This window comes from Lemur catta, chromosome 11, assembly GCF_020740605.2.
Source record: "Lemur catta isolate mLemCat1 chromosome 11, mLemCat1.pri, whole genome shotgun sequence".
Taxonomy (NCBI): domain Eukaryota; kingdom Metazoa; phylum Chordata; class Mammalia; order Primates; family Lemuridae; genus Lemur; species Lemur catta.
This window is the reverse complement of record NC_059138.1, coordinates 64,531,176-64,543,647: the sequence shown is the minus strand read 5'-3', so window position 1 is coordinate 64,543,647 and position 12,472 is coordinate 64,531,176. Positions and strand designations below refer to the sequence as shown.

Sequence of the window (12,472 nt, the reverse complement as noted above, 5' to 3'; positions counted from 1 at the left end):
CAACACCAAATGCTGGTGAGGATGTGGAGCAACAGGAACTCTTATTCATTGTTGGCGGAAATGCAAAATGGCATAGCCACTTTGGAGAAAACTTTGGTGGTTTCTTACAAAAATAAACACACTGTTTCTATATAATCCAGCAATCTTTCTCCTTGGTAATTACCCCCCGCTAAAAGTTGAAATCTTTTAGTTCACGTAAAAACCTGCACACAGGTATTTATAGCAGCTTAATCATAATTGCCAAAACTTGGAAGCAACCAAGATTTCCTTCAGTAGGTGAATGAATAAATGGTGATACATCCAGACAATGGAATATTTTTCAGCATTAAGAAGAAATGAGTTGTCAAGCCATGAAAAGACATGGAGGAACTTTAACTGCTCATTACTAAGTGTAAGAAGTTAATATTTAAAGGATATATACTGCACAACTCCAACTATATGACATCCTGGGAAAGGCAAAACCATGGAGACAGGGAAAAGACTAGTGGATGCCAGGGGTTGGGGGAAGAGAAGCATCAATAGGCAGAGCACAGAGGATTTTTAGGGCAGTGAAATTATTCTGTGTGATACTATAAGGGTGGGTGTATGTCACTGTAAATTTGCCTAAATCCATAGAGTGAATGTATAACATCAAGAGTGAACCATAAAGTAAACTATGGACTGTGAGTGATAATGATGTGTCAGTGTAGGTTCATCATTGTAAGGAATGTACCTATGGTGGGGGATGCTGACAATGGGGGAGGCTATGAATGTATGTAGCAAGGAGTATGTGGGAAATTTCCGTACCTTCTTTTTAATTTTGCACTGAAGCTAAAACTGCTCTAAAAAAACAAAGTCTATTTAAAAAAAAAAAAGTAAAGACATGCCAAAATGAGGGTATAGAATTGTGGCATACACTTAACAAAGTTAGGCTTTAAACATTCACAATACAATGCAATACGTTTTGTTATTCACAAGATAATTAAAGGGTTTACTTTAAAAGTCATAATACCCTGGGGGGCTAGTAGTAGGACCTAAGTAAAGGTGAACAAACAGTGCCTTCTTTTTTCAACCATGTCCATGTATTTCTAACTATGTATAACTGCATTTGGAGGTTATAGTCCAAATGTGAATTTGAAGCTCCTCCTATGTGTGAGGCTGTATTATAACAAATTACCATAAACTCAGTAGCTTAAAGCAATTCAAATGTATTATCTTACAGTTTTGGATATCAGAAGTCTGAAAATGGGTTGGCAAGGCTATATTCTTCTGGAAGCTCTAAGAGAAAAAAGCCTGTTTCTTTGCCTTTTCTGGCTTCTGGTGGTTGCCTCTATTCCTTAGCCTTGGCCCTGCATCATTCTAGCCCCTGCTTCCATCCTCACACCTCCTTCTCTAACTCTGACCTCCATCTTATAAGGACTCTTGCGATTATGCAGAGCTCACCTGGAAAACCCAGGATACTCTTCCCCCTTAAGATCCTCAATCATATCTGCAATGTTTCTTTAGCAATGAAAAGTAACACATTCACAGGTTTCGGCAATAAGGACATAGACCTCTTTGCGGAGCCATAATTCCTTCTACCATAGAAGCTCTGACCAAAAACCGCTCCAAGAACTTCCCCACTCTCCACTCTTTGTATTGTGATACAGTTGGGGTTTATTTTTTCTAAACTCTTCAACTGATGTCTTAGACTAGTTATTACCAATGAGTCCCAGAGGATCTCACTCTCCAAATTATTTACTTTCATATGCCTGATGCAGAGAAGATATTCTCTTAATGTGGCAGCTTTAAGTTGGCATAAAGTAACATGGAAATGACATCTTTTATCCCAACTATGCATAACATGGAATTAATTATATCTATATAAAAAAGATACAGAGAACAAAATGTTGCTTTATACTGTTTATATGAATGAATACTGCAGTCTGTCCTTTTTTCAATTACAAGTTGATATGCTAGACCTTGATAATATACAGTGTGAAAGATCTAAGGATTCATAGCAACGAGAGCTAAGTTAGAATATTTGCTCTAAGAACAAAACTAAGTCAATAAAGTAAGATTATGGCTAAAATTCATCAAGGTTTAATTACATAAAATTATTCTATACCAGTGAATATAACAATATAATAAGAGCTTTATTACTACGCTTTTCTTTGCTCAATATTAAAGGAAGAATAGATTTAACTCCATCTTGAGACTAAAAAAATGAGGTTTAAAGATCAATATTAATCAATAATTTGATTTGCCTTCTTGTTGTCATAAATATACTCATTTACTCATTCATCCATCCAGTTAGTCAACAGACATTTACTGAATGCATAGTATAGGTCAGACACAGGTGTGGTACTGGTGCTACAAAGTCAAGTACTGTCACAAATTTGTTTAATATAGTTGCTACCCCGGCATCCATTTTTAGGCCTGAGGTAAGTTGTTTGAAACCCAGTTGTACCCCATCACCTGTGGACTATTTAAAATTTCTGGTCCCTGTGTGATGGTTTGTGATAAAGTCTGCTCGTTTTCTATCCCACAGATGGACCCCAAACCCAACACATTTCACAGCTGGTAACCATGATATAACCTAACAGTCAAGAGTCATGGAAATAGTTCCCCCACCCCCCTAAGTGTTTTCTTTAAATGAGCCAATCCAACGCCCTAGTGAAAGCCCAGCGATAAAGCCCATGTACCTTAATAAAGGCGTAGCCCCATAGGTCCTCTATTTCTCTCTCTTTCTACCCATCTGGGTGTGGATGCTGCTGTCTCCGGGAAGGGCTTCTGGTTAGGCTTTGTAGGTGTCCCTCTTCTCTTGTGGATCTTTAAGTAATGAAATACTTCTGTTATCTTTCACTTTGCTGTGCTGCCTAATCTAGTGTCTACCTACACACCAAAATACCTAACTTTCCTCCTTGGGCCTGGGCCGCCTGAAAGAGTGCCTATTTTGGGTTATGGCCACTTTCAGGAGAGAGACCTCAAAGACCAAATTAGAAAGAAACTATAGCAATAAAAGTCACAAAGCAGTATATAATGACACCTACTTTTCAGCTGAGGCAATAGTCTGAGAAACCTCAACTAGCACAGGAGCTAAACATCAATTCTGATGAAAGTAACAAAACTGAAAAATGCTTTCAATAAGACTAACCGAAAAGCAGAAAATTTTTATGTTTGTATGCTTTGAACTGAGAAAATGGGAAAAATAATGGAAATTGGAATATTATAACTAGATAACATTTTCAGTATTTAAGATTATTTCTTATGAATCTTATATTATCCATTGATAAGATTATGAATTGCAGATAATTATATACTTTAATCAGCAATTCAATCAATAAAGATTAAGCTATTACATTCTAAGAGTTGGGCACACAATCCAAACCAAAAAAGCAAGGCCCCTGCTCTCATGGAGTTTACATTCCAGGGACCTAATACATTGCTCTGGCACTCCAAATACTTCACTATATTTTCATGGTAAACATCCCCTGCAAGGACACTACTAAATAAGGGCAAGATATGCTTCAGGCCTGGAATTCTTCAACTCAGGCCGTACTCCGTATTAGGGCTTTATGGTTGCTCTGTCATTAGTTATGCAGTCTTACACAAGTTACTTAAACATTCTAACCCTGTTTCTCCTTTTGTAAAAGGGAAATGGCAATAGTTGGGTTCTCCTGGGGACTAAAGGAGATGTGTGTCTATTGTTCAGTAACAGTATTGTTTTGGCTCTGTGGTTCCAAAACGTGCCCACTCATTAGAATCACCTGAGCATATTTAAAAACTTCTAAAGCCCAGGCCACATACCAGCCCAATTAAACCCAATCTCTGAGCATGAAACCCAGGCATCAGGACACGCTCCTCAGGTGGTTCCCATGTGCAGACAAATTTGGGAACCACCGCAGTTTGGATTATTGATGTTTCATAACAGCATTTGTCAATCCACCTGTTTTACCGGAGGTGGAACCAGGAAGCCTTGAGAGTTTAAGGAAATTCAAATAATCCAGGCGCACATGCACCCTCTGGCCCATCCTGTGACCTGAATCCCTATCTCTTCCAAGTATCTTAAAGAAGGGAGGGATGGGATGGAGTCCTACCCACTCCCTCACAAGCACAGCTGTTAAGTATATGTGATACTTAGGTACTTAAGGAGTGCAGACACTTCCACCTGCGGCGACTGCTGGTCTGCCCCAGGCAAGCCAGCCCCTCCCGGGGGCGCTGGGCCCGGGTGCAGAGGCCGCAGCCGCGCGGCGAGGGAAGATCGGCAGCTTCAGTTTTAGTTGCTGCAGCGGCCGCCAGGCTCATCCCCTGCGGGCCAGCAGCAGTGGGGCCGGCGGCCCAGCCGGGCGCCTTTCGCCTGCGCGCTCAGCGTCCCTCCCTCTTGTCCGCCCGCCACTCTGCGACCCGGGCCGAGGGCCGGAGCAGCGCGGGGCGCTTCGGCCCGGGGCGAGCGGGACCTGTCGCGTCGCCCGCCGCCATGGAGCCCGGGCCGCCCGGCGGCTCCAGGCCCGCCGAGCGGGGGCCTTGCCTCAGCAGCCCGCCCGGCGCAGACGAGGCGGCCTCGGCCTCCCCGCTGAGCGCGGCCGGGGCCGAGCCAGGGCGCCGCCCGCTCGCCGTGGCAGCCGTGTTACCGGCGGGGGGGAGCGGGGAGAGGATGGGCGTCCCCACCCCGAAGCAGTTCTGCCCCGTCCTGGAGCGGCCGCTCATCAGCTACACCCTGCGAGCCCTGGAGAGGTAATGCGGCGCCGGCGCGCCCCGCGGTCCCCGCGGCCCCGGGGGCCGGGCCTCGCCTTCCCCGCCCTGTGGCCGCTCTGCGCTGGCGCCTTCGCCTCAGGGACTGCGGGGGCCGCAATCCGCGGGCTCAGTTACTCGGGCTTGAGCTCCTTCCCACCCGCGTTTCAGAGGTGGGCGGCCCTGGCCTCCAACAGATGGGCGCCGAAGCCGGAGTCCCCCCACGGAGCTCTTTACGTACCCTAGCGGCTAAGGCGGTGGGGAAGGCCCGGCATGGGGCGCTGGGGCAGGGCGTGCCCGGGCTGGGGCTGGAGACTTCGAGTTCTCGCTGTGGCCCCTGCGGGGCCCAATGAAAAGCTGTTCTAGAAGCGTCCCAGCCTCTGTCTTCGCGCATGCGTGGGCGGAATTGTACTTGAAGCGCAGCTACAATGGTTTTGAGGGTATTTGTTCATTCGTCGACAAACGTTTGTTGAGCAGCCTGTATGAGACAGACTGCTAAATTACTAGGTCCTTTGACATCTTAAAAAGGGACTTAACTAACTGGGGAAATGAAAGAGGCAGGGGGAACGCGGTTAGGAGGACTAGCGGAGCAGTGGTGAGCTGAGGAAAAGGAGGGGTATGTCATTTTAATATTACTTTTTTTTTTTTTTTTTTAGCACCGAGTAGTGTGATGGAGCATGGGGTGAGGGTGGAGGGGTGGGAAGCAGCTGGATTACAAAGGTCCACGTGGTTTTGCTAAGGTGTTTAAATTTCTTGAAGCCAGCGGGAAGCTGTGGTAGTATGTGAAATTCTGGATTGAAGTGAACCATTTGCATGTCCAGATAGGGGGCATCCTTTAGCATGCATGGCCTTTGCAGGAGGCTTTGATGAAAACCAAGCTAGGGAGGTTCCAAGGAAAGTACCATGTAATCCAGAAAGGAGCCCCACACAAACCCTTACACACTTCGGAAGCCAAAGGACCCGGGTTGTTCATATGGTGGTTTTATTTTCTGACTATTGGCATTTGGAAAATGGAAGTGTAAAGAGCCAACCGTACTCACCCATGATTTATGTAATCAGGCCAGGGGTTACATATGAAGCTCATATACACTTTGAAACAATTCCAGTTACCTCTTTTTCTGTGTTCTTGCATTTCTTTGGTTTCAGAGGGTCCCTGAAACCATCCTATGAATTGCACACCTACAATATTCTAGTGCCATAGACATTGTGACAACATAGTTCATACATGCAGGTAATCCCATGGAGCACAAAGGATCTTGGCTAGCAGAATCTTTATCTACTTAGTAATTAGATATAGGGGACCAGGCATTTTTACACTTTTCTTCCCATGGGGGGAAAATAACTTTGACATTTTTGCATCTTCTGAAGCAGCCTGAGGTAGGTGGACAGTTGAAAGTCTCACCTTTAAAAGAATGTTTGGAAAGCCGTTGTTAATGGAAAATAAGGTGAGAACACTTGTTTTCAATTGTTACATAATTGATAACGGCAATCATAAAATCCTAATTAATAAAAATAGTAACTAACCAAAAATCTCCATTCTGGAATACCTTAGGGCTCGTTTTTGTCACTATTATAATGCCTGAAGAATTTATGGAATGTGATTATATATTGGGTAATCCCAGTAAATCCTTGCATTATGAAGGTATTGGTGCTTCTTGGCCATTTGCCAAATAGAGGCCCTTATCTTTTTTTATTCCCCACCCTCAAAAGATGGGCCCAACAGACTGCTGGTAGTTTTCCTAGGGTATGGTGCCAAAAGTCCTCAGTCTTTTCATCCCAAAAGATAAACTGTGTAAGTTAAAATAAGGGAGGGACATGGAAACATATAATGTCTTACATAACTATTTTTGGCTCAGTTGAAATTACACATGCTTACTACTTAAAGAAAAACCACAGCTCTTTTTGTCCCAAATAAAAGAAGTAGTTGGATGTCACTATTGTCAATCATCTAGATTATACTGAGAGGTGTTATTTCTTACCCTTTAAAAGCTATATGTGATGCCCCAAATTTGACTTGAAAGTCATTTTTTTTGCCACTCATAATTAAGAATTTTCCTTGCTTAAGTTTTGCTATTTCACTAATAGAGGGTTGAGAAGTTGTGACTCTTGATTTTTTTTTTTTAAGCTATTTTTCTTCCCTAAGAAATTAAAGATACTTGTTGAAAATAACTCTTATGGGTTAGCTTGTCTTTTGGATTTTTTAACCTACCTAAAATCAATTAGGGGCTAGGGAAAGAGAAGAGGGTGACCCCTGAAATTTGGCCCCAAATTCCTAAATTGGGTTAGGGAAATATAAAGAAACATGACCAGTCTTGCTTCTAGTTAAACATTACCATTTAAACATGGTTCTTGTTTGTTTCCCAACTCCTTCACTTATCCACATAAAGGAACTAAAATGTATAGCCACACAAGGGAGAAATCAATGAGAGGAAGTGCAGCAGATAAATACCAACAAAACTTAGGATGGTAGAAAGGAGACAGGAGTGGTAACCAATCAGATTTAACAGACCCAAGAAAACAAAACCATAAGCCTTCAGGTGGGACAACCATGAAGAAGTAAGTTAGTTAAAATCATAGGACCTTGGAAAAGTGTAAGAATTAGAGGGACAGGGTATCTCTGAAGGTGGGGTAGACAGTGGAAAGAAGACAACTGATTGAAACTTTTTAAAGGAATGTTTAGACTCCCAGATCTCGCATATACTGACATTTATTCTCTGGCTCAGAACCAGCACAGCTAATGGCTGGAGTGAGGCTCTCCATGGCAATGGGGGAATTGACTGCATCTTGGTATGGTGACATCCTTAGCCCCTAAGGTAGATGACTCAAGGAATTTTTCTTCTTTTCAAACATGGCAATATATTAAAGTAACTATTCTTCTCTAATGAAACAGTTGGAAGAGGCATTGAAAGAAAATCCATTTTGTGAATCAACAGGGACTTCAGATCACTTGTCTCTTTCCTTCTGGCAAAATTGGGAAATCCATGTTTTTCTGGTTTAGCCAATTTCTACTTTGCTCCACTGAAATTGCTTAGAAAAATAATTATCAGATTAAATGAGATTCAAAAGTAGCTCTGAGCCCTCCAGTATCTAAGATATGTTGACTAAAGGTTCTATTTGGGAAAATGGAGGCTTACAGTTTAAGTATATTAAAACTATGTGTGTGGCTGTATTTGTATATTTTGATTAGCCATTGTGTATCTATGGATAGACATGTATAAGTATATATGGATATGTTTGTAGGTTCATATACTATATTCTTTATTTTTAAGAGTATACAACTCGTAGTCCAGATTTGTGCATTATGGGTATAACTAGAAGGATCAAATATAACAACTGATTTCTAGGTCGTACTAGCAACAAGACCCTTTCAGAAGTTGACCAAAAATGTTTCTAGGATTTTGAAAGTTTTATTTTGGCCTTTTAGGGGAATTGAAATATGATTATTGGACCCCAGGTTATAACTTAAAGAGAATTTGGATTTTCTCACTTTACTAACAAGGAACTGATATCAGGGTTCCCTTGCACAACTATTTGTGACCGGAGTTTCTACAAGGAAATGTTGCTTTAAGAAATCATGTGGCAGTGGTATTGGCAAGGCATAAAGCTCTGACAATGAAGCTGCAAAATTTACTCACAATTGATCAACTCATGTATCTAAATTTGACTGTTTGAAAAAATGTATTCTCTGGAACTGAAGTATGAAGTAAAAATTCCTGCCAGTAATTTAATTTCTAGCTTAAACTATATAAAGAAAGTGTTATTGGGGGTGGAGGGGTTGGTGAACCTGGAATAGCAGAAAAGTAGATTAAGATGACAGCTACAACAAAAGCAAATAAGAGAAGCAAACTTTGGCCATGCTTATTCAGATTTGCTGGTTGGCTGGGTGGGGGTGGGAATTCCTGACTAGATTTGAAGGAGCTCTGGCAGGGCTTTCCCCATAGCCCATGAGGTTTCTTGGACTGTCCTAGGTGGAGGACACTGCTTAAGATAATTTGTTCCTTTATATGTTTTCCTGCTCCTCAAATCTTATTATAATTTGGCCTCTCATATAAATCTTATACAGGAAGGTGTGATGTTCCACTGATTAAAAAACATTCCAGACTTTGTGGTGGTAACGTGTATCATTGTATAATAAAACCCTGGCATTCTAACCCATGTTTCAATCCCTTTTCACTTTGGCTAGAGTGACTTAGTCTCCTTGTGTCTGGCAACTCCAGGTAAATTTGGAGAGAAAGATCAGTTTTGTAGGTCCATATTTATATTGTGGAAACTCAATGTGTTTGTCCTATTGCTTATTTGTCCTATTGCTTGGAAAATCAATGGAGGTTCATGTTTAGTTGTTCTAAACTCCATGCTACATTTTTTCAGTGTATTATTGCTTATTTTATTTTCTTAGTTTTCTTTAGTTTTTTTTGTTGCGTACTTTAAACAATTCTATTCTACCTTATTTCTGAAAACCACTGCAAATTGTGATGAACAAAGTACACTACAAGTAAATATGTAAATGTCAGCCTAAATGAACAAGGCTGAACGTTTAAATTAAGCTGAGAATAATAGGAATGGGGTAGGGAAGACAGGAGAAATACTGAGGAGGTAATAGTGACAAGTCTTAGTGATTAATTGGATTAGGGATTCATAAAGAGAAACGTGTTGAGGGTATTTTTAGTTCAGTGGTCAGTTAGATGAATTGGACTTAAATTTTTGTCTTAAAGCTTTCTTATTATAAACGGGTCAAGTCTGAGTCAAGGAAAGGAATATAGGGCTGCTGTGTTTTGTACAGGTCAGATGATTAAAGATTGGTGCCATGTTTCCAAATACCCCCATGGGATGCCTTCAAAACAAGATACAATACCAAGACAGGTAGGCTAAGGCTTGACATATGGAAGCCTTCATGGGCTGTATTAAGGAGGCTTAACATTGCGAAGAATCAGGAACCAGCCCTGTCACACCAATTCAGTATTTTGCTGCTAAAACATAGGGGTAGGTATGTAGAGATGGAAATACACAAATTATGGCCCCAGTACAATCCAGAGGCCAAATTTCCATGAAGGCTGTCCTGGCAGTGAGCAGCAGCTGCCACTGTCCTTTTGAGGCCAAACTTCTGCAGACTGGATGAGAGTGCTTTAGAGGTGTTAACAGGGCCTGATTTTTCCCATCTGGTTTTTAAAGCATTTGCTAAAACGTTCTGTTCTCAACTGATCTTTTAAAACTGTCTGAGCAGTGTATTCCTGTAAGTAATATTTATGTTATTCCAAGAGAAAATAACTTGAGATATTATATTTCTTCCTTAAAATGTCTGTTGTAATGGAGCTTGGGGCTAGGCTTGTATTTGCTTATGGAATGTGCTAGAAAGGAAATACTTGATAGAATCGGGCTGCTGGGGGTTTCGTGTGGACTTGTCTTTAGTTAAGAGATAAACTAGATCCCTTTATTCAGCAAATATTTGATTGGTAGGCACTGTGTGAGGTACTTAAGGTCTTTTGCAGTCCCATGATTTTTACATTATTAAATTGTAATACTGTAAAAGGCTTTTAATTCTATAACTAGAAAAGAATGTGACTAAATCCTCTGAAATACAAACAGTACTTATAAAGGCTTACAAATACTGGGTGTATGCTTGGTTGCTGACTAAAATAGCTTAATAAGCCTGTTATCTCTTAAGAGTGGTCTACAACAATGTTTTCCAGACTTTTTTTTTTTTTGAAATCTTTTGCAAGAATTACATTTTACATCATGGCTCAGTGACAAGCACATATTTACTTACACACACACATTTGAAAGCAAATTTCATGTGAAACAACCTATCCCTATTTTGTGCTATGCATTTTAATTTTTATGTTTTATTTATTCAACAGTGTTGGTCTAAAACTTATTATAAACTGACTTGATGACACACTAATGGGTCCTGAAATCTGCAGTTTGAGAAACACTGGTTTAAAGCACCATTTTCTATTTTGAGCCTCATACAATTGTTTGACATAGCCTAAGGGCACAAGTACATCTGTTTGTAATTCTTTACATCTACTTTGACTGCTTTCTGTTTGGAGCATAGAGTTATTCTATAGCTACTAATTTATTAAGTATGAAATGTCCGATTTCTTTAGTAAGTTTGACAGTTGATATTTCTGACATTTCATTTTGACACTTATTTTATTTTTACTATGAAGGTACATCCTCAGTCTTTCAAACACAGTTTGGTTTGTGATTATCTTTGAAATTTTTTTTTTTAAAGCAATTTTTGTGAAACCATGGCTAAGTCAAAAATTTGTGTTCTCAAATATAAGTTCCATTATGGAACCAATGCAGCTCAGACAGCTTGAAATATCAATGAATTATTTGGGAAGGATGTGGCTAGTGACTGCACAGTATGATGGTGGTTTGAGAAGTCTGTTCTAATCTTGAAAATGAGCCTCGTGGGCGACATGAGATCAAGGTGAATAATGATGAGCTGAAAGCTGTAGTGGAAGTCAATCCATCTCAACCCATGTGTGAATCAGCAGCAAGGTTTGATGTTACTATTCCAATAACATCGGACCTTTTGAACCAAATTGGCAAAGTAAAGAAGCTGGATAGATGGTTCCGCATGAATTAAACAAGAAATCATCTCGAAGTTTGCCTTGTTTGTTGTCTCGACATAAAGGTTAACTATTTTTACACTGTATTGTTACATGTGATGAAAAGTAGATTCTTTTTGGCAGTTGCAAGCATTTGGCACAATGGTTGGATAAAGACAAAGAGCTGAAACAGTCTAAAACCTGATATTCATCAAAATGATGGTGTCTGTTTGGTGGTCCAGTGCTGGTATCGTCCACTACAGTTTCATGAAACCTGGTCAATTGATTACAGTGGATGTCTGCAGCATCCAACTGGACTAAACGATGAGGATGCTTGCAATTAAGCAGCTGAGGTTGGTCAATAGAGACAGGCTAATCCTCTTGCAAGACAATGCTCAACCACATGTCACACAAACAATGTTGCTCAAACTACAAAGGCTGGACTTGGAAACTCTCTGTCATCCACCGTATTCACCAGACCTTACACCAACTGATTACCACTTCTTCCAGGCTTTGGACTGCTTCTTGCCGTGAAAAATACTCAAATCTGGACAAGCTGTGGAAAATGCCTTCCCTGATTTCATTGCCACTTGCTCTCCAGGCTGCTTCTCTGCTGGCATAAACAAGCTACGGTTAAGATGGCAAAGCTGTGTTGATAGTTTAAGTGCATGCTTTGATTAACTATACTGCTGCTTTTTTTGTGGGGCAAGAGGGGAGCCAGCAGAGGTGGGGGAAGAGGCCATCCATGCATTTAGCCCTGACCGTCCTGCCTTGCTGACTTCCTTGGGAACAGCTGGCCTAGTGTCGTCCCTGCTAGCTCTGGCCAGGCATCCCTCCCTCTGTCTGTACCTTCAGAGTCACAACTTAATAGCTCCTACTTTTGCTGCTGAGGTTCCTCTGCCACCATCTTTAAACCAAATTGTACTGTTTCTTGTTTGAGATATAATAAGCTACATTTTTGATTTGAAATTGGACATTTATATTTAATGATATAACATTTTTAAGGCAATCTAGTAAAACTGGGAGTTAATTCATTGAGTAGATATTTGAATGACTACTTTATGTCAAGTGATACCCTTTTTTTTTTTTTTTTTTTTTGAGACAGGGTCTCCCTCTGCCAGCTGGGCTAGGATGTAGTGGTGTCATCATAGCGCACTACAACCTCAAACTCCTGGGCTCCACTCATCTCTTGCCTCAGCCTCCTGAGTAGCTGGGACTTACAGCCA

The 12,472-nt window shown here is 41.0% G+C and overlaps 2 protein-coding genes across 11 annotated transcripts in view; one reads left to right on the top strand and one right to left on the bottom strand.

The window, feature by feature from the left end:
- Positions 1 to 5,053, bottom strand: part of LRRC72 (leucine rich repeat containing 72) — a 150,364-nt gene extending 145,311 nt beyond the window's left edge. For 8 of the 9 annotated variants that reach the window (XR_006738088.1, XR_006738086.1, XR_006738087.1 and 5 more), the window contains exons 1-2: positions 4,934 to 5,053; positions 2,664 to 2,790 (exon numbers count right to left, since the gene is read on the bottom strand). The gene's annotated coding sequence lies outside the window, so the exon portion shown is untranslated. Of the gene's footprint in view, positions 1 to 2,663; positions 2,791 to 4,629; positions 4,647 to 4,933 lie in introns of those variants that run through there. The other variant, XR_006738092.1, reaches the window with a different exon arrangement.
- CRPPA (CDP-L-ribitol pyrophosphorylase A) overlaps positions 4,439 to 12,472 on the top strand; it is a 240,872-nt gene continuing 232,838 nt past the window's right edge. For both annotated transcript variants that reach the window (XM_045564077.1, XM_045564078.1), the window contains exon 1: positions 4,439 to 4,695. In XM_045564077.1, the coding sequence (XP_045420033.1) occupies positions 4,439 to 4,695 (257 nt within the window). The remainder of the gene's footprint in view (positions 4,696 to 12,472) is intronic.